This window comes from Solea senegalensis, linkage group LG8 (genome assembly GCF_019176455.1).
Source record: "Solea senegalensis isolate Sse05_10M linkage group LG8, IFAPA_SoseM_1, whole genome shotgun sequence".
NCBI lineage: Eukaryota > Metazoa > Chordata > Actinopteri > Pleuronectiformes > Soleidae > Solea > Solea senegalensis.
Genome location: NC_058028.1, coordinates 18,465,726 through 18,493,719, shown reverse-complemented (window position 1 = coordinate 18,493,719; position 27,994 = coordinate 18,465,726). Strand labels below are relative to the sequence as shown.

The 27,994-nt window shown below is 39.5% G+C and overlaps 1 protein-coding gene across 1 annotated transcript; it reads right to left on the bottom strand.

Moving 5' to 3' along the window:
- Positions 1–24: 24 nt before the first annotated feature.
- pcp4b (Purkinje cell protein 4b) lies at positions 25–27,967 on the bottom strand. Its single transcript, XM_044032248.1, has 3 exons — positions 27,853–27,967; positions 8,295–8,346; positions 25–719 (listed from the first exon to the last, which is right to left on the bottom strand). Exons 1-3 carry the CDS (start codon positions 27,859–27,861, stop codon positions 589–591), a joined length of 192 nt encoding a protein of 63 aa, XP_043888183.1. The 5' UTR covers positions 27,862–27,967; the 3' UTR covers positions 25–588.
- Between the last annotated feature and the right edge of the window lie 27 nt (positions 27,968–27,994).

Genomic DNA, 27,994 nt, shown 5'->3' with positions numbered 1-27,994 from the left:
TTTGGTATTTACATGCACTAAACATAGGGTTCCCACACTTCTTTATTTATTCAATGTTCATTATATTTATTCACAGCTTGATAGTACCATGCAGGTAAGAAAAAAAAATCCCTCGGGGTGAAATATTTTGTTCAAGATGGAAAGCAAAAAAAAAAATCCTTCAATCTAGCATTAGCTTTTCTCCATGAGGTCACACACTTACAGGCAATTTTAGGAAACCTGCTATGGAGCAGTACAATAAATGATGGTACAGACTATGGGGACTGGGATAAATACAAAAACATTCTAACACAAACACCACCTACAGTTCATGATACATGGAGCACATGTTAGGATAGAAACCAGATCATGATAACTTTGTTACTTTTTCCATACAGCTGTCTAATAATAAATAATAGTAATAACAGGAAACTGAAAAGTTCACAGACAGGTAATTTGATTAACAGGCTATTGCATTCTCTACCCCCCCACCCCCCTAGAGTTCCAACAGGTATGAATTTGTGTACATGCAAATATCACACCATCGTCACTGTGATGTCACTTCCACCTGCCATCTCTCCACACAGTGGCAGAGCGACGTGGTGCTCACTAGGACTTCTCAACGCGCTTCTTCTTCTGGTACTTCCTGAACTGAGACTGAATGGCAACCGCAGCCTTTTCAGTCTCCGGGTTTTCCATGTCGATGTCAAAGTCCTCAGGGACGTTCATCTTGGAATCATCTGGAAGAAAAAGGAAAACATGCATGAGGGATACAGCAGTATAACATGAGACGAGGGACATGCTCTTCAAAGTCAGGTGAAGCTATAGTCTGGAAATAAAAATAGTTCTCCCAACGTTTGTGAAGCCTCGGATTTGCAGTTTGACCAGTGCCATGACACCATGCTGTACTTTATTTTGTATTTTTCTCTAAATGGGAAAATAAATTACAAAAGTGGCATCATGTGCTATAGAAGTACACATGAAACCTGGGATTGAGACCTTAAACTCCTCAGGAAAATGTAAAATAAATAAATTAAATCAGAAGGGTTTAATCATTTTCCCATGGACACCTACTCAAATTAGTTCTTTTAGCAACCAGCAGGGCCACATCCCCGTGTGTACATGGTTTTTCCGGTTTCCTCCGACAGTCCAAAACATGCAGAGGTTAATTAAACGCTCTAAATTGCCTGTTGGTGTGAGTGTTCATCTCTGTATCCAGGATGTACCCCGCCTTTTGCCCTGTGTCAGCTGTGATTGGCTCAAGAGACCCACAATCGTCACGTGAAGGATAAAGCGATAGACAATGAATGAATAGCAACCAGCAAAGTTGCCTTCTGGTGGATAACTGCTACTTGCATCCTTCCACTTGCACTCACCTTTCATACACTTTCATATACAGTCAACGGGTGATTGCAGGTGATGCAACAAAGTTAAACATTTTTAACACCAACCAGTCTCTGATTCTCTTATTTTGCAGATGGTTGCCTTTTGAGTTAGATCCATTTTTTTCCAAAATGCAGTGGATGTTTTAGGACTTCTTAGCCTTGCACTGCATAATGCAATGAATGCATGCAGACTTTTGCTAAATCACATATTTAACTCATACTAACATATTGCACACACCTAACATGAGGGGGGATGGTGTATTTCTCTTGAATTCAATCTTCTTGTTCACTAACCAACTGGGAATGTCTGCTGCAGACTGTATCTTCAAAATCACTAAAGTTACAGTTTAACAGTTACCATTTTAACTGGTAAAATCCTTTGAAATTAAGATGCTGGTATTTAAAAGAATATATACAATAGGTGTGAGTAAAAACCTTTTTTAAGCTACAGCTTGGCAGCAATAGTAATAGAAACACATGTGGTGCAGTTCAATTTATAGTAACTGTTATCCTTTAAAGCTTATTGTAAAATATTTGGCATGTGTACTTGTGTTATCATCCTGAGTGTACTCTTGAATTTGTGACTGTGCACTGCTACTATTTTATACCATATCATCTTCACCTTTTAATGAGACTTACTCTGATTTCACAACCTTACAAGAACTCAATTACCTTTATGCTCAGAAAATGAATTTTACTTGACATCAGTGCTGGCTCACTAAAGAACCAGCTTTTGAGAAACAGCAGAACAGTGAGTTGTTGGGCAGTAAAGTGTCCAGTGGTGTTTCTCATAAAGCCCAGCCCTGAGTATAAAAGTGGAGCAGAGCTCCTCTGGGGAAGATCAAGCAGTTGTTTTCCAGGTCAAATGTCAAAGCATAAATTGATCTCCAGCACTTAATCCTCCCTGGAGCCTGACAAACACTGGCCATAAGGGCACGACTGTAATCCCAGTAAAAACTGTGATACAAGCACATTTCAAAATGCACAAAGGAAAGAGGAGAGTTCGTATCTCGTGGTCAATAAAGGTCTAAATAGTGGCAAGGTACAGCCACAGGGGAAGAACTATACTTGTTAAGGTTAGAAGAGAATATACCCATTTATGCAAATCATGTAATATTGTTACAGGATAAATACACGGGATTATATAAAATATGAAGGCTGATATTGAAAGCTTCACTGTTATTCACAGTTTATCTGCAGTTAAACTCAATAAAATACTGCAAGAAATGTTTAATTTATACCTAAAGGTTTGTAGAAAAATATGCAGTAAACACACGTGGCCACCAAACCAGTTATATAAAGGAAAATATTAGCAAATGATGTAAATGATGAGGGAAAACAGAGCCATCAGTCATGGTGTTAGTGATTTTACTTCTTGTATTGATTAAAAATGTCATCAGGTATTAAGTCTTTAGAACCACACAAGTGAGGGGAGGAGAAATATGTGGGTTACAATAGATCAGGGATATTGAGGATATCTTGAGAGGCCATGACAGGCTAACATTTACCCACGCATGTTGCACCGTGGCCAACATCTGCCTGTGACAGCTTATGCCACCAAGAATAACAGTCAGGATTCCTGTTTTTTCTCTGGTCTTTTTTTCACAAGCTCTGATGATAGAAAGTGCTGTTTATATAATGTTTCATTATCAGTCCATGCTAAGCCATTACTGGTTTACATTGACTATAATGAACTGAAAAGAAACTGATCAGGCTTATTTAGTTTCTTTATCTTACTACAAACATATTTACACGTTGAGTTCAAACAGCAGTTCTCACTGTGGAGAATCTAACATAGTGGCAAGGAAGAAGAATAAGGGTGAGTGGGTAGCAGGAGCACAGAGGTCCTTCATGTATTATGTTGTGTTGAGCCATGTTTTGTATACTGCATTTATTGATACAGGAATTTCCAGAGCTCCAGTTGGAGATGATTGTTTGTCTCTATGTGGCCTTGTGATGGACTGGTGATCTGTTCAGGGTGTACTCTGCCTTCAGCCTTATGTCAGCTGGGATTGGCACCAGCCCAGGGGGATTTAGGTAGGGTGCATAATGGAAGGAGCATGGACTTGTCAGACCACAGCCCAATTTATTCAGATTTGTCCCTGGATTGTGAAAAGAAAAGAAATTTGATAACTGAAAAATGATAACAGCGAGGTGTCTTCACCAATTCTTTGGGACGCATCCAAGGCTGTTCTTAGAGGCAAAGTTATTGAAGAAAAAAAAATCGGATCGGAATACTAATAAAAATTATAATAATAATGTACATTGCTTAAATCTAGAATACTAATAAAAATTATAATAATAATGTACATTGCTTAAATCTAGATACGCAGCAGGATATTGAGTTTCATCAGTGCTAATGAAAAAGGTGTATCCATTCACAACCATGCATGCCCTCTATTTAAAAATGTCGGTTTTTAGACTGCAGATTTCTTCTTCTGCTACTGAAGCACAAATTCACTTCTAAGTTTTTAAAATAAAATCCCCAGGCAATAAAATTATGGATTACTTTGGCATGCATCTTGTTTTCATCCAGCTAAAAGCACGGTCATAATTTGCTATAATTTTGGGACTTTCAAGTTGCAACCGACTGTTAGTGTGTGGTACTCAATGGAATTGAAGGTTATATCTGAAGCTCATTAGGTTTACTTTGCTGTTTTTATATGGAAGATGGGTTCCTACATGACATGATAAGAACGTCTTTGTTTGACTGTCTTTCAAAATGTCCTTAATACAGCTCTGAATCCCAGTAAAAGCTGCTTATAATCTGTTGAGCTAGCAGGGAGATTTGATGTAGCAGAGGACAAGTCCCATCACTTTTCGGCCTTGAGACAACACAGACAGAGAAGACTGAACATCTAAATTTTAGATTTTAAAAAGTGGCATTGGTAGTATATACTGTGTATTTGTTGCTCCTACAGACAAGTGCTACGTTTAAAAGTAAATCAAGCACAAGAATGGCTTTAAATACCAAAAATTACGTCTAAATTTACTTCTGAAGATCTTCTATATCTTATAATGAAAATAAAAGGAAATAATTACATTAACAATAAACAAGAAAATTGTGGGATTTACATCACATGGCATTAGTGCCTACTGTCTTCAAACAAATATCCACAATTAATGATGAAGGATAAATTGTAGTATTTTAGCATTGACCATTGCACTACAAAAGGTTTACACTGGACCTTTTTTTCCTTTAATTGTTTTAGCTGTAATTCCATAAACATACCTTAGCCACAATTTGAAACAAATTGGTCAAGCAGTCAGTACACCTACTATGAAATATCAAGTATAGTGTAGTAGACCATTGACAGATCTGCACAGATATTAGTATGTGATTTGAGTGTGTGTTTTAAACGTAAGCACAATAGAAATGTGTGCGTGTGTTTCTGCCTGTCAGTTTGTGTCTTCAGCTGAAAGTTGTTGTGAAAGTCAGAAAAATATCAGTAATCCCTAAGGCCTTAACACCAGAGGTTGAGCAAAGCATTACAGAGAGGGGCTACAGCGATCAATATTCAAATACAGGAAGGGCAGGTTTCATATTGATTAATATTGTGCTTTTTTTTTTCTCGGTGTGTCAGAATTGACTTTGCTTTGGGGGAAACCGCCTGTGTAACCTCTTTGGATGTGGTTGCACATTTGGGATGTTCAAAGACACACAGAGGTAAAGTGTGGTTTCAGCACTGACTGTTCCTGAAGCAGAGAGATGATGTGCGTTTACTAACAAAGTTTGACGTTCATTCTGACTATAATTGACTACACTAAAGCTAATTATAAAGGTGTGCAGAAAATGGGTCATGTTCACTTTGAGAACCTGTCACAACCGATTATAAAAGTATGACTTTCATCTCTGAGGTGAGCCAATTTGAAATTACCCCTGTGCCTGTTTGAAACGAGGGGGGAGGTGCTGAAGGCGTAACGGCGTTCTGTCTGAAACATCAACATTTGAAAAAAGAAACAGCATTATTCAGCTTTGATGTCCTTTATGAATAAGCTGATGATGAATTTTTGTTGTTGAACAGCACATACAGCAAATACACAACATCTGGAAATGTATGCTTATATTGTAGAGACATCCTAAAGAAAATATGGACACTTTTGAGCTGCAGTAACAGCACATTAAAACCACAGATAATGAAATGGGAATGCACCAATTTTCATAATTTCTTTTATTCACCAAGAAAACATTTCATGAATGAACATGAACAACAGCAGTAGCTGCGTTCTATTGATGTCTTCTCTGCATTTCAAGGATTCAGTTGCACCCATGTGATGAACATTCCCTCTTGTGCTGTTATCTTTACAATAAACTCTTCCCTGCAGACTTAATCAGTCAAACATGTCCGGACATTTACAAGCACAGTTTGATCAAGCTAAGGCCGCTGTCCCACTAAGACGGGCAATCGGACAACGTGCAGAGTCCGAGTATGCATGCAGAGTAGAAAATCGATTTATTGACTGTGTACGTCTGACTCGAAGAAAGACACTGCCACTATATGTGACTTCTGGCAACAGTACTACAGTTTATACGTTGTCTCATTAATTCTGGGTCAAAGACCAGGGAGGAAAATTTGGTGCATGCACAGAACGCCAAGTCCGGCTTCAGTCTGACTAAGCATATACATGCAGGAGTAATCGGACTATGAATCACATTATCCAGGTATGTTAGTCTGACTAAAACTAGCTCAATTTTAGCCAGACTAACATGTTTACATGTCATTAAGCTCCAATGAATATGTATAAATCTCTCTGAGGCTGTCCTTGAGCTTGTTTCCGAAGGCTGTGCTCCTCTGCGTGCTGGGGGTATGGAGAGTCGGAGAGAGTCAATAACAACTCTCTCTCTCTCTCTCCCTCTCTCTTTTTCTCTCTCTCTCTTTTTTCTCTCTCTCTCTCTCTTTTTACTCGGTCACTTCCTATGTCTCTCTGTACTGAGAGACACACTTTAGACATGCTTGAAAAGCAGTTTTTCTAGGTATCAAATTAATTGTCAAGGTCAGACAACAAAGGAATGCTGTCTTTCTCTGTGTGTGTGTTTGTGTTTGTTTGTCTGCTTACTGATGCCTCTGTAATCCCCTTCACTTTTCTTTCTACTAAGTAAATTGAAAGGAGGACTTGAATCCTGCAGTGAAAAATTAGTCTTTTGAAACCCAGTACTTCATCTCATCCCCATGCTTCATATGAACTGGAGCCAATGAATTGCTGTTGGTGAATAATGTTGCTGAATGGTGACATAAGTAACAACAAACTATTAAATATACAAACTTGTGTGCTGTTCTTTGAAATCAATTACTTTTTAATTTAATTGCATAATAAATAATTCAATTGGAATATTTCCATTAGAAGTAGTGTTTAGCGCTGTTGCTTTGCAGCAAGAGGACCCGGATCTTTGCACGGCTACTTTACACCAGCTTTCATATAGTTTGAGACTTGTATTTACTGTAAAACAAGCATTTTATTTGTATGTTACTGTGATTAACTGTCTTATGATAAACTCAAGACATGATTAAGAACCCATCCAACAAAAAGTCACAGCTGGATAAGCTAAGTGTTTTGCTTTGCTCTGGTGTTCTGCATATTTAATTGTTAAAAAATGGGCAGCTTGGAAATTAACATCAACTGCAATTATTCTGTGACGTGTAAGATATGGTGATGCTGATAATACAGCATCTGCAATAGGTCATTTTTGACACATTACACCACATATTTAGTAGGTATGGGAGTTGGTATCAGCCTGGACAGTTAAAAATGGAAAATCCGATACAATCCAAACATCCTTGCATGCGTCACTAGGCACGGACTGTAAACATGTAAATAAAAATCAGCAAAAGCATTTTAGCTGACTCATGGTTGGGCTGTTTGTTTCTTCTTTTTGGGAGAACAATATTTGTTATGAAATAACTCAGCACAAATGTGTCGTTAACAGCTTCATTGTTCATCAGTGGTTCAAAATGTCTGTATCAGACTAATGTCAGTGTCTGTAAATACTTGTGTGATATCAGTATCGGATACAAAAAAGTGGTTTCATCTCATTCCTAGTAGTTCTATAAAGTGTAGTGTGCAAGGAATTACTACATTTTTGACTCCTCGATCACAAGTGACCTTTAGATGCATTGTAAAAAAAAATGTTTTAACTGAAATACCCAGTAAATTGTAATTACATTTTTTTTTTTACATAATACATTATTTGATAAAATCAAAATGACTCTTTCCTCTTGTTTCCATCAATCAGCGGTCTGATGTTGAGTCAGGTCCATGCACCAAATCACTCATTTAGAAGAGGTGCAGGGAAGATATTAGTTTTCTCGTTGAAGTTTTTATGTGCTTCAATGTGATGGGTTTAATGACAGGAAGCTCAACAATAAACATGATTTGTAATGCACTTGGTGAATAGGGCTGATTTTTATTTCCCTCAGGACTGAACTGATACAGGCATTCTATCTCTCTTTGAGCAGGCAATCGTCAGAGAGCTGTATTTACAGATTTAAAGAAGCTAATGGTCATCTTACTTTTGTCTCCTGCATTAGTTTATGAGAATACAGCATTACATATCTGTATGACACACCCATTTTTATTACGCTCAATTACAATCACAGTGCGAGCTTAAAAAGATCAACTAATTCAAATGCTTGTTGTGAAATGTTTCAAGTGTCTGAACTCCTGTCAGACTGTGACAGAATCTAACAGAAACAACCTTAGGTCAGTGTGTGTTTGTATGTGTGTGTACTACAGCTGTTCTTCAGACCCTGTTACTGTCAGTCATATGTCTTTTTAAAGCTCATTTTAGATACATGAGCGCACATACTGTACACCTACCCTCCCTTTCTTCTCGTTCTTTGTTTGCGTCAGTCATTTGTATCAGGCAACAGTGTTACATCAGCAACACATTTATTGATGCTCATGGAAAATCATGTGATTTTGTGTTTTTACCTTGTCCTTCGGTTGTCTTGTTGCTGCCAGCAGCTGCTCCAGATCCTTGTCTCTGCAATGCAAAAGAGTACAAAAAAGAGTGAGACATTTTTCACAGGATGTTAATAAAATCCACCAGATATTAGATACCGTTCAATCATAGTTCACGCCGTAATTTCCAAATGAGTTTAATATGTGCTACTAGTCTGTGCTCTTTGCTGCTAAACCCTGTGTTTGTGGGTTTCCAGTATATGTGGACTGCCACTTAATCTAAGGACCATTTTACATCCTGTTCTGTATTAAAGGTACAATACAAACAGAATAGCATGCTGGCAATAGGTCCATGGATGATTCCAGGTATCTTGTATATTACGCCTCTGATTCTAGAGCTTGACGTACGTGTTTTGTTCAGTGTAAATATGCAAAGGCAGTATAATGAAAGATCTGTGAGCTTTGCTTGGACTGAGTAGACTCTGCAGGCAAATGACTCGGTGACAGTTGAGAGGGTCAGAGGCAATATACAGTATGACCCAGGGTGACAAAATACCTGAGGTGTTGCTGTTGATTATGAAATGGCTTTGCGAAATGAGATCAGCGAATACTGTACATACGTACGTGCATGTATGTCGGAACAGATGTAATGACCTTGTTCTAACTGTCTGTGTTTGTGCCTGTTTTGTTGAGTCAAGAGAAAGTCAAACGAGAACATAGTGCAAATATTATCTATGAGGCTTTTCACAATAGGATAATGCTCAACGCTCAAAGAGCCATCAATATTTCTTAATGAATATATAATAAAATTCTGTACCCTTCCTTAAATGTGTATGTTCTGCTTGTATGATGAGTTCAGTCCAAACATAGCCATTATAGAATGGAAAAAAATCATGCATCTCAGACTTCCCAGTTGTGAAACTTCACACTCATTATGCAGTGTTAGATCTTTTGGCCATATGGCTACATTCTCACTCCACATCACAAGATGGAGAGGTGTAAAAAAAATGAGATGACTGATGCATGTAAATGAGGGAACAAGGACCGCACATTAGTTCTTAACCTCTCTACGCAGGCTGAAGGATCACCACGCCGTCAACGTTCTCCTGCTCAGAAAATGATTTGACGCCACACTTGGCTGATATAACATGATCATTATACTGTCGCATAGCCATGCCTTAGCATTTATCTAAATGTCAGCTTTCATTATTCTTCAGCCATTTATTTGCCAAGCCCATAGTCTCTGTTACACTTGCCTTCATTTTCAGAGAAATGACAAAAGTAATTTCATTTGACATTTGATTTTGTCAATGAACACTTAAAAATAGTAAAAGCTTGGTACAAATATGTACCTCATAGATGCCCACCATTTGTAAACCTGAACCAAATTTACATTATTATTTGCTTTTTATGTCATAGTGTTTTATCCGATTGCAGTGCCTTTGAATGAAATGAGGACATGGCAGTAATGGTAACCATTTCTTGGTTGTTGCACAGTGACTGAGGCTGCAGCCGTACTATTTTATAATTTGAAAACGTCGTTCTCAAATAAATGTGCTCGGTCCTGTACGCAGTGTCAGCATCTGTGCGACTGGACGTGATTGATGATTGACGTACACTGTGCATGCGCACATTCAAGTAAACAGGGAATCAATTCTCCGCTCAGCAGTTCGCTTACAACAATGGTGAAAGGTTTTTTGTTCACATCTGATAGTTAAGTTGTGGCCTAGAAGAAACTAAAGCAGAGACTTGGGGTCTCCAAGTGTGCAAGTCAGAACTAAAACCAGCAGCATTATCATAAACATTAACAGGGTTGGAAAAGGGTCTGTCACTTTAAAAAAGAAAAGAAAAAGAAAAGAAGAATCAAATTCGAACAAATCTATAATAGCCCATAATTTGTTTGAATAAATTTGGTATCACCACCTTGTGGTAGAAGCACAAATTAGATAGTAGAAAGACCTTGTTTCATCAGTGCAATCAATGGTGAAACATTTTTCAGTTTTGCATCTGTTTAATATAATTAAAGCAACTCATTGCATTATCTTATTGACTTTTTACAATTAGCGTGAATAATCAAACATGCATGGCCATCCCTAATCCAAAAACCCCTCGTAACACCACCACAGTGGTCTCAACTCATCAACAAATCTCCCGCATTTGATGTTGAACTGATCTCACTTTGTCGCACCCCATCACCAGTGCCTCTCTTCCAGGTGAGAATTTTAATTAACTGCACTTTTGGTGATGGTGCTAAAACAAAAACTTATCAGGGAGAAACATAAGATTGCAGTTTTGTCATGTGGGAACATACGTTTTGGAAGATGGGTTTTACATACATATGTCTCCACTATACAGTTCTAGTTTAGGTACCTCCTCCATGTAGGCGAGGTTGTCATTTCACGGTTGCACAAGACTGCTGCGAAGTCCTTTTTTTATGCGACACACAGACTAGTGAGGAACAAGGAAGTTCTGATGCTAAATACATGAAATGAAATTTTTGAAATTTCCTTGCAAAATGTTAGCGATTAACACATTTTTCAGGATGTTTAAGTCTTTTTAACTGATATGCAGCTCAGCATTATCAGGTTGATTCCTGTGTCGGATGTCACTCTCATGACTCTTCCAGTGATGATACTCTGCCCAGTCAGTGGCCGGAAGTCTGTCGACGTCACATTTTAGTATCAGCTCAGCTCATGCCATAAATCACGTAAAGATAACTGGTTTATCTAAAGTTATACATGGTTAGGGACTAAATTTAAAGGTTTCTCGTAGCACATGCTGAAATAAAAACCCTCCATTTGTACTGGGGGGGTCTCTGCAGGGTTCAGCCAGGTGTTAACAACATTAGCGGTGTGAAAAGGGTAAAGCGGATATTGCAGCAGAGAGGAGCACAGGAGTGACATTTCGTCACAATGATCAGATTATGCAAAGCTATTCTGAGAAGCATATGATAGTCTCACGTTTAATATATGTAGCAGAGCAGCAGCGAAGAAAGTTATCACAGGACATAATGGAGGAGCAAAAGGAAGTATGGCAAAGAAAAGGAGCAATGATGAATGGAGGAGTGGGCGAAGAGGTGTGTTGAGCAAGAAGATTATAAGCTTGTTAATCTAATAAAATGGCACCCTTAAGATGCAGTCAATAACTACATTGTTGTATTAAATGCAAACTTTTTAATGATGGAGCTGAAACATAATTTGCCAGTGTTTATAGATGGAAGTGACTCGACAAGATGGAGCACCAGATGATCCTCATTGCTGCTTCTCTGTATCAGCCCAACATAATTATTTCAGCATTTGTTATAACTGATGTCCCTGAGTGTGTTTGCTGCCTCGATGGCCCATTCATTTTCACTGCCAAAGAACGGAGTGAATTCACTGCAGAGAGAGAGAGAGAGTGTTCAAAAGCTCCCAACACTTTGCCACTGCTGCACAGAAACATGGTCCACAGACACATTTTACAAAGGTGCTACAGGAAAATGCTTCCCTGTGGAAAATAGAATGTGAGATTTTAAAACGACTGTGCCGTGTCAAATATTTCCACCTGAAACCCCACACTGTCCCCAAACACTAAGTTGTGTCAGTTTGATCCGAATGTTGAGTGCGTTCATGAAAACAGTCTTTCGTATAGAATTACAGCACAAAAAAATACTGTTTGACTCTCCTTATCATCAGGTTGCACAGTTTATTGCCTGCTAACAGACAGGTTGTCAGCATGTGTTTTCACCTGGGTAAGTGCTGTGGATGGGAATGTGAAGAGGAGTGGAGCAAAATAAGGATCAATATTATATAAGGATCAATATATATCACAACTTTGTAATCGGATCGTTTACATTTACTTGTACCTAGCACGGATAGCAGAGCAAACGCACTGCAACTACTCAAATGAGTAGTAATGCTCGAGCAGAAATCTCTCATAGTTAAGTGTAGTTAAGGTAGTCCAACTTCTTCGCTCACTTCCTGTCTCAGGCTCTCCCTCATCTTCCACTCAGCCGTCCACCATTTCTGATACAGTGTCACAAAGATTCTTGCTACTAATTGGTGTGACACACATATCTTTCATTGTATTTCAAATATTTCTACTGAAGAGAATTGAGTTTGTTGGCATTGGTTTAGATACATCATCGCTGGAAAAATTCACATTGAATTTACTGGGAATAAAAACATTAGATCACAAGTTTCCAGAGACTGGTGTTGGTGACCAGACCTTAAAATGCCATTTTGCTTTAAAATAAAATAAAAGAATCTCGTTCTTATCGAGGCTTTTTTTGGCGAGCATCTTTGCAAAACATTTTTTATTGTGAAAATAAAGTACCACATCTGATTTTTTTCCGTTCTACATCAATGAAGTATTTAATTTGTTTCCTTCTCAACTCACTGGGTGACAGGAACAGAAACAAACTAGTGAACGGAAACAGTTTCATTTAAGTAACACGTATCGGGCTGCCTCCATGGGGGATTTAGCTTCTGCCACTTTCACCGTAACCTTTTCACAGCAATTCCTCGCTTGTTCAAAGGTTTGCAATTTGGTCATGTCAGAAGGGTTTCCGCGCTCTAATAGCTTAGGAGTCTAGAAGGCATCGCGTTATGTGTCCTCTTTTCCGAGCTTCTCTTTTTGCATTATTAATCTGTTGCTTTCAATGAATTTCAAACAGTATGTGCATTGCTTTGATGCCGGGGTGAGGGGCGGGTGGTGAGGGGTTTTGAAGCATCCTTGGATGTTGGGAGCACAACACAACCAAACCTTTTGGGAAGAAAATTTCTTTCAGGCTCTTTGATGCTTTTTCTGAATTTTAGTTGGAAAAAGGTCATTATTCGAAGTGACTGAGCATACCAGTCTTATACCTGACCTCTCTTTTAAATGAGTTATCAAACTGCTTTGTAGTGTAAGGGACTGTTTTGTTCTTTGTTGTTAATAATTCACGTTCACAGAAAAGAGCCGAGTCTCATGTAATGGCCATGAAAGGAATTGGTTCTTGCAGTCGTTCTACAATAGCCGCTCCCTCACAACAGACTAATGTGACTCCCCAAAATGATTGTAGCACCAGGTGAAAGAGAGGAGTGATCATGCAGACAGTCCACACTGCATCAATGCTCCCTGCAAACAACCTTGCTCTCAAGCTTATCTGGTTGAGTTGCTCATGTTTGCCCCTGGTGATAACAGTATATCACTGATGTTGAACTCTTGAGCAACAAGATTAATATTGTATTACTCACACTGTAGTGCAACTGCAAAGGCTACATACAATAGGTGGTTTGGTTTTTGAGTCATTTAAGAACTCGTCCATTAAGGCTCGTCTTAATCCAGTGTTCTTCATGTTTGCATTCACACAATCCATTTGAGTTTTGTTGAATAGCAAAATCTACATTCACACACGGCAGCTTCCTTTACCTCATTTTTTAAATTGCAGGTCATACTAACTGTCTTTGTGTACAGAGGCGATTTAAAAATGACTTTATTGATTCATACTTTACATTTGTTTGTTTTTTTTATAGACTTATGCCTCTTTTCCACTACATGGTCCCAGTATGACTTGAGTCTAACATGCTTCTTTTTGTACCTGCTCTGGCGAGGTTCCAAGCGAGCTGAGATTGGCCACTGATTGTTCAGAGTGTCATCACTGGAAGAGTCGTGAGCAAGACGTCCGACACAAGAATCATACCTAACAATGTCATACTGTAAATCACTTAAAAATACTTTAAAATCCTGAAAAACTGTGTTAACTACACTGCGTAGAGTCGAGCCGTGCCGTGGCGAGACGAGGCGTTCTGGGACCATGTAGTGGAAAAGCGGTATTGCAGTTACTTTATTCTGTTTGGGTTTTTAAACCAAGAGCATCTCAGTTCAGATTAATGTGCTATTACTAAATGTTTAGTCAGTTTAGCATCAGAACATATACTGGTTATCACTATAGTTAATTCTTTTGTTGACTGTCATGATTGGTTCTGTCTCTTGTCACTTCTTAAGTCACATGACCGCTGACATTATGAAACTTTTCATAATGCACACAGTGGATGTTAAGCACTGCTCACCCACAATAATCACAATGTTATACTCGACACAACAACCTCTGCAGGGGTTCACTATGTTACAAAGTGGCTAAAATTCAAGATCTGACCTGAGGTCATTTTGTTTATGGGGCCAGTGTTCCGCTCAGTGCAGAGGTGATGAGAAAGTGTAATGCTCCTGAGGGCAGCAGAGAGACGAGGAACCATTTACAGCCGAGCTGCTCTGGAGCCGAGCCATGTGTAAATTCTGATAACAGCGCCTCGATGAGTAAGATTATTGAGGGGGAAAGGGTCTATCCTCACTGTGCAGATAAACCTGCACATAAAAACAACACACACACACACACACACACACTAGTGCTAGTGAACTAATCAGTACACCTGTGGACATGTCATGCACATACACACACGCTCAATTTCACAAGCTCCAAGGAAGCGGTAGATGAGAAACTAATCAAGCAGAAAATAAACAGTAATTACTCGACGCTCACGAGGGAGATAGGGTAGCACAGGAATACATATTGTGCCCCTCATTAATCATTAACAGACACAGAGAGACACAAGGTCAACAAACAACATTTTCATGTGTGTTTTTGTTTGCATGCCTTTAGGTTAAATACACACACAGCCAGGCAGAGCTACTGCAGCATAGGCCTACTGCTGCGTCAGTGTGTGTGTGTGTGTGTGTGTGTGTGTGCGTGTGCGTGTGCGTGTGTGTGCCTCCAGGCTTTCAATTAGGATACTTCAAGCGGAAAACACACACACACACGCACGCACACACACAAGCATATACAGTACAAAAGAGAATACAGGCACAAGCACACTCACAAACAAATGAGTGATAAAAGCAGAATAACAGAGGAATGCAATGTGCATATACTGTAAGCATATCGCACATCAGAGAAATATCAATATGTTTTATCTCTGATTGGACAAAGATCTAAGAATGCAGGGACTTTTTTTAGTGAGAATTCTTTGCAACATCCACCTCCCTTCATTCTGCTGAGAGCCAACCTCTATTTTTCTCACATATGATGTCAATTAATGTCAGATTAATGTACATTAATTTCAAGATTCATTTACATTAATACCAAAACATCAGGTGGAGCCACACAAATATGTATACCAGTGTATTCCTGCACTACAATGAGTGTGACTATCTATTTCAAGCTCAGGCTTTAACCGCAACCAATATCTTCAACTTTTAAAGCTACAATGGTCAACTTTTGGCCTCCACTTTTCATTAGATTACTAAAACTGATTGCACAACGTGATGGTGGAATTAGAATTTGTTTTATTTTTTCACACACCAAATAGTGATAGTGAATTTGATGTCTGGATTTCGTTTTTACACACCAGTACACATAAACCAGGCACAAGAGGCAGCACTGATCTGTGCCTCGGGAGCAATGGCGGTTGGGCACGGGGATCAGGGGTCCTAGATCTGTCCCTTCCACTCGGCCATGAACGGCCATTTCGATACTTGATATCGAACAATGGAACAATGTTATTTTCTATCCAATACAATGAGAAGAATAGTGTATTTTGTTTTAAATGCAGTGGTGTAAACGTAACACTGGCTATGAGGAAAAGTATTATGTCCTTACTGGCATCTTACAACTACTGTGTCTTTACAACTTTGACCAGACAATAATACAACTGGAACTACTAGAGACATTATATTTGTCTGTTGCCAAAGACAAATTCCTGTCAACATGCTTGTGTGTTATGATGGCATGTACGTGGTTATGCTGCTGCCTTTTGAGGTGACACTCAGCAAATGGAGGACGGCGCTCTCTCTGAGAACCCGCAGAGTAAAACGTTGTTTGGCTCTTGATCTTCTAACCCGACTCTCCTCCTGCCTCTTCAGATGTTCACAAATCAGCCAGCTTACCATCAACACGCAGGCAGCGGGAGTGGAGCATGAGTGACTGTGTGTCTGTGTGCTATTTGCTGAGTGTTTTGTGTGTGAGTTACTGTATATGGTACAGACCACTCATCTGTATGTGCTCCATTGGCAGTTACATAAACCATACTGTCATAAAGGCCACGGGGCATTCTGAAACACCACCAAATCAGTGCTGGGCCAATAACTCACCACCACTGTTGATTTTTTTTTAGATATTCAATTGTGGGATGAGCAGCTGCTACATATCTAGTAGAAAGTGGCGAGGTTGCGGGTTAGTTTGCACTGTTGTAGTGCAGCACAGGTCGCTAAGTACCATTAAACATACTTCCTTATCCCAGCGACCAGAGGTTTGACCAATTTGCAAACCACACATACAGGAATTACGGCTGAAATGTATCTAAACTGCACATGGGAATATCACCTTATTGATATAACCATTAACCATTTGAGCTGAAATGCTTTAATTCTACAGTCTGTTCAGGAAATACGCCAAGTGTGGCTTCGAGGAAAAACAACCACTCTAAAAGGTCACCACTGTTAATCCTAGTGTTGTAGTACTCCAGATCGGTCTTGGTCTCGAGACCACTTTTTGAAGGTCTCAGTCTCGTCTTGGAATCGACTGCATTTTTACCCGGTCTTGTCTTGGTCTCGGACAAAGCGGACTTTTATTTCAAGATATCAATAAATTGCATGTGCATTTTTGGATTAACTTGTTAATATCATTACTGTGATTTTGTGTAAATCGTATTGCTTCGGGTACAACCAATAAATGACACGTTTATCATTTGAAATTTTTGTCACCGTTAACGGGTGTCACCCCTCCCGCCCCCTTTCACACGCCCCCCACAAAAGTGCATGTGAGTGACAGGAGAAGAGGCCGTGAGAAGATGTCAGCCAACTCATCTATAATAAAATTTGGTTACCTGAACCACAAAGACTTTTCGTGCATAAATACCTCCAAAAGAAAACACAGCGCAACGTGTAAATTCTGCAAAGCGATGCTAACGGTCTCGACCCCTCAAAGTCTTGGTCTTGTCTTGGTCTCGGTTTAGGTGGTCTTGAATACAACACTAGTTAATCCTCATGCTGAGTGTTGGAATGACACTGAAGGTGTTTTACTGTCTACAACTGTACAAGTGTAGAGATGTTTTTTCTCCCCAGCTGAGCCTTGGGGACAGTTTGTGTGAGTCACTAGGGGGGAAAGGAAGGGCAGATGATTTCCTTGTCATAAACATCAGCTGTTTGACATTGACTGGCGATGCTGGAATCTCGGTACAGTCTGCCTGGCGAGCCACAAGGCACAGAGACACAGCTGCACTTACCATTTCCTTGTGTGGCAGCCAGGATTGCTGAGGTGACACACGATCCCCTCCTCTTCCTCTCACACTTCTCTTTTCATATTATCACCGTTTTTTGCAGAGCAGCAGCTGTAGCTGCTCCACTGCTCACTTTCTCATGCACAACTGCAGCGGGTGTCACGCCATCTCTTCATGCCACTCATGTCAGTGTTTCATACGTGCACTCAGTGGTCATGCACTGGTCAGGTTCATTTTTTTCGTGAATTCACATCTCTTTGCAAAAAAATGGGCACACTGTCATTCTACCAAGGAGCTGACCCCAGGAGCTCTCTTAATCCACTAGCATTTTTTTTCCATCCCAGCATTATATTGGAGGAGTTTTGGTAATGCAGCAGTCACACACTTGGCTCACATAAAGCACTTGACATCAAGCCCAGAAGCTCTAAAGCATCCATGACCAAAAAAGGCTAAAAATCACAAAACAATCCTGGAACAAAGAAATGGAGTTAATGATCGGAATAAAAACATATTTCCTATTTTTTTTCTGTACCACCTGTATATGGTAAAATCCTTGATTCACAATAATTTCCACTGAGATAAAAGATGAGGGAGGCAGAAAGATGAGTAGAGGTGAGGGGGAAAAAAACATATTACAGTTCTTCCACAAATTATTTTTTCAAAGTCCCATCTGTTACTCTACTTAATGAGCCTTGAAATTGGCGAGATTACATTTTTCATTTTGCTTTCATTAGAGTGGTTGTTGCCAATCGCTTAGGATTGGTTTCGTTGCTTTGGGATTACCATAGAGCGGGCTGCAATGATGAAAGGAGCAACCAACTAAATGCAGGGCAGTAAACAGTTGAGGGAGTTTCCTGAGCTCAGATGGGGTTTGGTTCAATCAGCCTGCTGGTTTACAGCAACAGATTCAAGTGTTTGTCTCAAATTTAATCATGTAGTGCATGTGAAAATCCAGTGTTTACTTCAATTACAATAAATAAAACAATCTGCCATAAAAACGGCAGGAAAACATTTAGATTTAAAGGAACAGTGTGACTTTAAGCAGCACTTTTAGCTGTCTCTCGCCTCTGCATGCTGCATCAAAATAAACAATATTGGATCCCCATCTATTGGTACAGTATTTTAATCTATTTATTGTCAGATGTAATTTCTCTGCAGTTTCTTTGCTCAGATCTGCAGTTTAAAGTATCTCATTGCATATAAGATCACTCACTCACTCACTCACTCATCTTCTATTGCTTTATCCTCCACATGAGGGTTGTGGCAGGCGCTGGTGCCAATCCCAGCTGACACAGGGTGAAAGGCGGGTGTACACCCTGGACATCTGTATATTTTTAGACTATGGGAGGAAACCCGGAGAAAACCCTAGCACACATGGAGAGAACATGCAAACTCCATGCAGAAAAGCCCTCATTCCGACTGGTTTCTTTGTAGGAATAGGATCATTGACCATTTTGGGCTTGAGATCTAAGACCCAGAGCAACTGCCCTGTTCAGAGGCAGGTCAGCCTCTTGGAGGGCAACTCTGTGGTGTGGAACCCTTGGCTCATCAGCTGTAAGGAGGGGGCACACGTGACACAACATGCCCATGCTATGTAACCAGGTGACCCACATAGTGCTCCTGTGTCCTTTTGTGGGCCGAGCAGCAAGAGAGTAGCTTTGCAAATGAAGTGGAAAGAGTAAGGTGCTCAAATTAAGAACCTAATTATGAGGAATGACAAATATGTCTTTTGCTCTTTTGCCTTTGCAGAGAACATCACACAAGATTATACCAAACAATTTACCAGAGTAGAGACAGATATTTGATGTGATCATATGAGGAATCAGAACAGATACATTTGAGTGAGTTGCTCTTTTCCAAATGCCCAGTGGATTCTCAAACAGCACATAATATTTTGAAATGTGTAGCTCAGTTATCACAAATTGAGTGTTGGATGAAAAAAATTGGTGAATAATGGGACAGTGCTCGTCTCCCAGTTCTAAGATTATTTTAAGACTTGGCAGCTTGCACAGCACAAGAGTTTCCTGTCGTCCTTGATGGCCATTAAGAATTTGAAAAAAAAGCAGCATTAAGCCACAGACCGAAGCAACGTAAGACCAAGTCTTACCAAGTCAACCAGGGACCGGAAAACTGTAGTGCGTTGTTTCATGACTAAAGGATCAAGGTTTCAGTTCAACATATGGAAGAGAAGTAGAAACAGCTAAGGTGTAAAAAAAAAAAAAAAAAACTTTTCTTTTTTGACAGGAAAATGTAATCAAACTACAAATTGTGACTGAAAATGCTTCCTCTAATGTTTAAATGTGGTTCTGAGGCACTGTCTCATTAAAAAATCCTCAAAAGCTACCGCACATTTTATGGTGACATCTGCAGATGGCATGTGTTGGCTTCCAGCTTGTGCTCGCTGGAGAGGGATTTATGGTGGAGTCGCTTTGACAGAAGATGGTAATAGAAAACTTGTTGGATATGAGGGCTCTTCTGCTTTTTATAAAATAATGTTATACTGCTTCTATCTGTTACTTATTCAGAGAGATGATGGCTTTAATATTGACAAACCAGGTACCATTATTGCAAACACTAAGTATTTAAATGTAATCCATCAATAGAAATGAAATATGATATTCATAATATGATAAAATGAAACTAAAGCTGCTTTCAGACATGCCGAGAAGTCCAGACATTGTCTGGACAGAAAGATGAATATGTGAACACAAATGTCTGCAGAAGTCGTGTTGAACATTCTATTGAGATTCTCATTATGTGTATATAATATATATATATAATAAATGGGGTGAGTTCACTGTACATCCACCTACACCTGCCACCAGGTATTTGACGGTACAAACTGTTACATCGCATCCATGCCCCAATTCATGCTCTCTTTTATTTACTTATATAGTAAGCTTAACCTTCAAAGCACTCAATATTCCTTACAGTGAAACAAAAACAGAGTTCTAATGCAATATGAATGCACACTCAAATTTTCAGTTCTAAAAAAAATCACTTTCATCACTCACTAGTGTTGCTACCAGCCTGGTTCAGCTCTCATCACACCAGCTGTTCAGTGTCTCACTTTGGGTGCCAGTGCATCAGAAGTGACAAGAAAATTGTCTTTATGAATTACGTATATCTCAGAATAAGCATTTGGAATTCACAGCCATATAATGTGGGAAAATGTATTTACTCCTTTTAATGTCCTGGGTTTTCTTTTCAATTCCACGTTTGACAATAAATGTGTCTGCAGTAAAATTTACTAAAAGAGGGAAACATGTATCCCAGATGAGATTTTTCTCAGATCTGTGGGCTATGACGCTGCAGTGATTGTGTGGGCAGGTCATTTTGCAGTGGGCAGCATTGATGTCGCTCAGCTAATTCAGCCACATGCTCGACTTGTGCACATTTGCAATGGTGCACTGTTGCTGACATTGCTAGTATGTGATTGACATGGCTGTGGCTCACAGAACTAAGACGACCAAAGCTTCTTTTTTTTTCCTTTGCACATACAAATGGTGCCCATTATCATAAAGTAGCACATTTTATGCTTGTCAAACTGTTTTCACATCCCAGTCTGTCATGCTATAATCTGAATATGAATAAGTAGGAAATTATGTACAACAACTTTTAAAAAAAGCGTGTTGCATACTTTTCTGTCTCCTTGGTCTCCGCCTTAGTCCATAAAATCCCACCTTGTTTGGTCATATTCTTATGTGTTCCTGCTTCCTCTATTATTTCTGGGTCAAAACTCAGGCGTGGGAACTGTAGTGTGTGCAGAACCAGTTTGGGTCCAGTTGAATGCAAAGATGCAATAGTAATTTAACTCCCAACAGCATTATCTGGGTAAGTTAGTTTGACTTTAAGAAATTCAATTTACTGACATGTTTTTTTCCTCTAATCAATCTAATCACTCAAACCTTATTTATATAGCACTTTTCATACAAGGCAATGCAACTCAACAACTCGACGGTTGGCTGGTATTATGTAAAAAACAACAACAGGGAAGTCAGGAAAATAAAAAAATGAGAAGGAAGTGAGGAAAAGGAAAAAGGAAAGGAGGAAAATGCTATCATGGGACTCAAAAACAGCTGCAAGGGAAAACACTGGAGAATAAAGTACTAATGGGTGATCTAAACTGGAGGTAAAAAAAAAAATAAGAACCTAAGTAATAACAGATAAAATAACATAATATAATATTAATGTAATGAATGACTCATTTCTCAGCTGCAGGAAGATAAGAACGCCTTCATTCCAGTGAACACACATGACCAAAGCAACAGGCTGTCAAAGCTGTCAATTTACTGTATTCATTAGTTTTACATTGCACGTTGCCGCTGCAAGATACAATCTATGAAGCTGATAAACACAGACCCATCAGCTCCAAGTACACAAACAGTGAATTTATGACCCCCATTATAATCAGACAAGGGCCACACGCATTACATCCCAGCCACTGAAGCACCCAGCGTGTATTAGTTTCAGTGTGTGTTCAGCATCAGTCCAAGTGATTGATGATGCGGCTGCAGATGAGTAAATTGCCATTCATATCTTCTTTGTTGTTGATAAAGATCTTGTTAGTTGATGGAGTGTTTAGAAAAATAACTCAATTTTTAAATGGAAATGAAGATACAGAAAGTGATGAGAGATATAAGACATACTGTATATTATTATCTTCTGTCGCTTCTGTCGTTAATTTGGATAAATCAGTTACAGATCATGATGTGAAATTGCTACACAGTAGTTTTTATTCAACTGTCCATAGAGATACCAACCAAATGCTTCCAAGTGCTGGTGTAGACAGTCCATTACAACAGCAGCTGCAATAAGACAAACAGTAATAAATCACTTAGAAGTGAGTATTTATTTCTCTAACTTTGCACTTCAGTCCATTTACAGAGCCTCGCCAATTTAACTCTGCAGTGAACCAATCGGACGAAAGACAATCTCTCCAAGTGTTGTCAGTCTTTCTAAACAAGAGTGTGGCTGACAACACTGGAGGCCACAACGCAGCAGATCTGCAGATCTACACCAGCCAGAAAATGTTCCTTATCCAGCAGGACATGCACTAAAGCTGATTAATATTTGAAAACTGAAGAAGCATATGACTCTCTGTTAGGTTTACTAGTCCGGAGGGATCGGAAATGAGACATATTTGTACAAAGCACAAATGCAGATTTCTGCCCTCGGACATCTTCCATGCCTCGTTGAAACCTGATGATAATGGTTTCATGTTCCAAAGTCATTTCTCACATCTATCTCACTAGATAACGATCACAAATGCAAATAGATGTTATTACTCCAATTTATACATCAAATGTGATGCATCAATCTTATGTGGAAAATGCATCTACTTTTGTCTGGAGACATTAAGACAGTGACTTCATTAGCGTTATGGTTGTGATGTATTCGTTGCTTGACGAGAAACACTTTTCTGTTTTAATCAATTTCAGGAAGCTGAGCTCACTAAAACCCGTACCTAACAAGCTTCACTACACGAGGTTTGTGTGCTAGTGTGTAAGCATTTTAAATCTTAGTCTTCTTAAAACTGAGGAGGGGCAGAGTTGCCTGATTTGTGCTGACTATTAATGTGTTGACTCAATCATTACTTTCGTGCTCTGGTTATTTCAGGCTAAGAAATGTTCCAATCTCTGCTTAAAGTGGATTAAACTGCTTTTCCTATAAAAATGTATGTATCCTATTCAGCCAAATTCCAAGAGAGGCAGAGTTAAATCACAGCAGCCTGAGTACTGCATATGGTCTCTCACTGCAGTCATCAACATGACCAAAGGCTTTTCTTATCATTAAAGCCCCAAAGAAGCGGGTACTGGTAATAATGATCTGGCAGCCAATCAAGGCAAAGTTTATGCTAATGTCTAATTACGCTAATTACCATTTCTGCTGATTCCCAGCTGGGCCAACGTGTTAAAAAAAAACGTTGCAGGTCGTAAAAATTAATGGTTGAAAAACAAATCTTGCAGACTGCATGTGCACACACTGATGCACATACACCTGTAAAAATGTAAATACCTGCACACACACACACGCAGCTATCACATCTATGTTGGTATAAGAAGGTAACACAGTTTGTAACAACACTGCTTTGATGTTAATTAGCACAGGGCAGAACATGGAGGGAAGGGATGAGCAACACGAAAACCAGAAACTAGAGACATGAGCTGTTTGGGATTGAAGGTGGCTTAGTCATGAGTCAGTAAATGCAGGAATAAAGCAGCAATGTGCAATTTTGTAGTCTGAAAATAAATGTGAGTCAACACGAGTTCAAGCACCCTTGGAAATGTTCCATGGAATGTGTAGTAACTGTTAACAGTGGCTTTTCAATGCAGAGTTACCTACAGAAACAACCAGACCATCTACAAGAACATCCACGCTCACCAGGAAATCAAATCCTGTTGTCTTTGTAAGCATCTTTCGGCCCGATTTATACTCCACTGTGCAACATTTAAAACATGTTAAGTGACAAAAATGACATACAGTATTTCCTCTTATATTATGCAACTGTAGTCTTTTGTTGTGGACACCCTCAGGTTTAGTTGCACATTGTGATTGGACAACACATTTTCTCCCTGTAGCTCTTGTTTGGTTTGATGAATGTCCTGACGAACCTCCCGTTGTCCTGTCAGTAGAAGTAGTAGCCAGCCAGAGGCTAGTGTGTGGTTGCCATGGAGATGACTGAATCACTGCAGCCTAATTTTATATTGCTGTACTGCTCTTTAAGTTTTGTCAGGAGACCATAATCAAGTGTTGAGCAACTAAACATAAAACGGGATTTATGTTTCCACCAGCTGAAGGGTCAGAAATCACATATTGAGAACCTCTGACAGCATTGGTATTTTACACATGGTTGAAATAACATGTAGGTATCACCAGACTCACTTGTGATGCATTTAATAAGCGTTCTAACCCAAATAGTTTGAGGGCTATAGGGTCTTTATGGAATTTCACTGAGACAGCTTCATATTTAGTCAGGATGTCATTTTCGAATCCAAACACAGAACAAAAAAACACGACAAGCTGTAGTTTCAGGCTCTTCCTCTGAATCTAGTGTTTAAGTGTCAAAGTCCACCATTTGCTGCAAAACAGGACACCTAACAGGTTTCAGGCTCTCTTGTCGACTTGTTTGTCCCGAGTCAGATGTTTTATGGAACAACAAAGGATTTTGCTTCCTTAAATGGTCTAGTGTGTGATATTCGGTGTTTATTGGTAGAAACTGAAACCTACCAATAAGTATGTTTATATAAAGGCATGTTTGCACCAAGTGGAACATTTTGGTTACAGTGCAGTACGTATTTTCCATCCATCCATTAGACTTGCACCAAAATAACCATTCACAACCAGTCAATTTTTCTGTACTCTTCCCTTGGGCTTACAGAATAATGGTAAAGTACTGTACGGGTGGAGCTAGACCCACAACAGTCATCTGATTTGGTGACAGAAAAGTGCCACTCCCTTGCAACCGATATTTCTTCAATGCCCGCAGTCTATTCTCAAACACAGTTTGACGTTTTTTTGAGACACATCGAAGGCCACGGTAGTTCTTTTATGGGGCTTTTCCACTATATAGTTCCAGCATGACGGCTTAGCATGGCTCGACTCTACTCGGTTTGGTATTGTTTTCCATTACTATAGTACCTCCTCGACGTGGGCGGAGTCATTGCACAGCTGCATGATTTATACACACAAACTTGTAAAGCAGTTGTTTTCGGTGTACTGAATCATTCATTCATCATACACCAGACCAGAAATTTTATACAGTTCGGCATTGTTCAGTTTGATTACTGTGTCAGATGTCGCACTCATGACTCTTCCAGTGATGACACTGTGCCAATCAGGGGCCGGCAGTCTGTCGACGTCACATTTAGTATCGGCTCAGCACGTTTGGAACCTCACCAGAGCAGGCACTAAAAAAGTACCAGGTAATATCCCAAATGGGCAAAAAAAAGCAAAAAAAAACTAATTGGGTTGAGCCGAGCTGTGCTGGAACTGTGTAGTGGACAAGTGCCATAACATGCATGACAAAGGTAGGGGTGAGAGGTCCTTCATTTGTTACAGTCTGCAGTCTTACCATGAGGCACTAATTGGCACTAACTCTTCCACACTGGACCTTAAGAGAAAGAGCGAGAAGAGACAAAGGGTGGCAATCCACATAGTCGCCACTCTGTGTAATAAAGTATAACTTCACCTGTGAGTGTTCAGCCTGTTCTAAGGTTCTAAGATCTAAGGTTTGTTTAGATTAAGAGAGGTGGAGAGAACAATGGCAGAAGATGCAGTGCTGCCCACTGAGACTCATCCAGCTTCAGTTACTGGCTTCAAGTCAACTTTAAAGAGACTAAGTGCTTTTCTGATTTTGACTGAGAACAACTCCATGCTGCACAGTACTTGATAAAACATATCACCACACTTCATCACCACCATCATCATCATCACATTAATACCAGAGCCACGTTCCCCTTAAACACACAACAGCTTCTCTTTACTTTGCATGTTATTAGAAAACGAAAGACTTGGGTTGCCAGATTGGGACACTTAATTATTCAAAAGCTGTAATAGCCCCTGTTGTGTGTGACTCCAACATTTATTTTATTGAGGCAACCAGTGAATGAGTTGTTATAAACAGCTTGCTGGGAAGTGTATTCGTGTTTTCCACCTTTCCATTTTAAGGAAATGACGGACTGCAAACTGTGCAGACTGAATTCTATAACATTCCCTTCAACCTGAGATTGCTGCTGGTGCGTTTGGCTCTTTCTTTGTAAGTGAGTATGAAGTATTAGGTGTGAGGAGGTTGCTGCGCACACTTGCAGCTGACCATTTTTGCATGAATTTTCATTAAGTCCACGGTAGTTTTTCCTAACACATCCTCAAGGAAATACAAATTTACAGGCTGTGCTCTCGGCCATGCTGTGCTAACGTGCAGCAGAACAAACCAATTACTTGTTTGACAAAATGTCAAGGCGGGTCAGTCATGCTCAATTTCCCCCTTTGCAAGCATTAAAAAGCAGGAGCAACATCTGAACAATCACAATTCAGCAAAATAACTTTCTGAAAAATGACTAAAATTGTTGCTTGTTTCTTTGTAAATATATTGTTTTATTAATCATTTAATTAAAAATAACCACATAGGATAAATTACAACTGAGTTACACTTTTATCTGTGTAGACCGGAGACGTTTATGGATTATATTTAATGCCCCACAAAAGGCTCAAAATATTTCAAATACTGTAAAGGACTAGTTACAATCATATGACAAGCATAGAAAAGGCAATAGAGTCTGTTGTCGAAAGAAAAAAAAAAAAAATCTGATCATCAGCTTTCAGAAAATTATACCAAAGCTCATCCCTGCATTTTATAAATGGTGTGTTGCAAATTAGTGTCATTGCAAACACTAAAACACTAGTGGTGACATTAGGAGAATTCTCCAGGGCTTTGTGCAGAATAAACATTCTCCATTAAAAGCGCTATTAATATCCTCCCTCCACTGTCGATTGCATAGAGTTGAACATCTGTGACCATGGGGGATCAGGGAAGTGAGCTGTGGGAAAAACCTCACAGCAGTGTTGTTTCCACTGCAAGCTCGAACCCCCGCGGTGTGGAGCCCTGCACTGCATGAAGAGATAAACCTGTGGCGTTCTATCTTCACTGTACTGTGGCTGGTAAAATCACCTGTGTTACATCCACTGCCTGGTCACCACATCCAGCAACTACACCAGTATTTGTATATTTAATAAAAGATATATATATATATATATATATATATATATAGATAGATAGATAGATAGATAGATATGTATATAGATATGTAGATATGTATATATGTATGTGTGTATATATATGAGATATATAGAATTATATTTTTCATCATTTTTCTACAGCCTCCAAAACTAAAAAAGTCACATGCTGTTCCCTTTTTTTTATCTTGTTCTCAATTAAGTCAGTTTCGCAGCGCTATGTTCTTTACACCGTAATTGCTGCAAATCGGCATTGAACGGTTCATTTAATGACTGTGAACTATGTGTGAACCGCTGAAGAGAAAATGAAATGTCCTTATCCACCGTAAATCCACCACACTGTCACTTCAGTGGCTGCAACCCCAGAGCGCACTGCTGCGCCCTGCTGTGCCATGATCGGTGCACTTTGACGGAGCAGCTGTGCAACATCTGACACTGTCATGACTTATATCCGCGCTGCAGCAGTAAATATCAGTCATCAATTAATATATAACCGTCGACAGCAGCCGTTAAATCTCTCATTCATGATATATCTGCCCACGCATTAGCGCGCGGGTCGTGCGTAAAAGCCCGACTTCATCCGGACGGATATCTGTTTTTAAAACATGACATAGTCCTACCTCGCTCATGATGGAAGGTGATGTAGAGGGTTTTTTTCCTGCTTCCAGTTGCGGGAGGAGAAGTTTCAGTAGCAGTGGTCTTTTAAAGAGTGGCTCGCCGCGGAGTGAGATGCTTTATACCGTGTTCAGCCCAACTGCTCCG

Bases quoted from the DNA above. Each gene is read 5' to 3' on its own strand.
- pcp4b (XM_044032248.1), bottom strand. The intron at 720-8,294 runs GTAAAAACACAA...TTTTTCTTCCAG, and splicing joins CAAGACAACCGAAGGACAAG to ATGATTCCAAGATGAACGTC.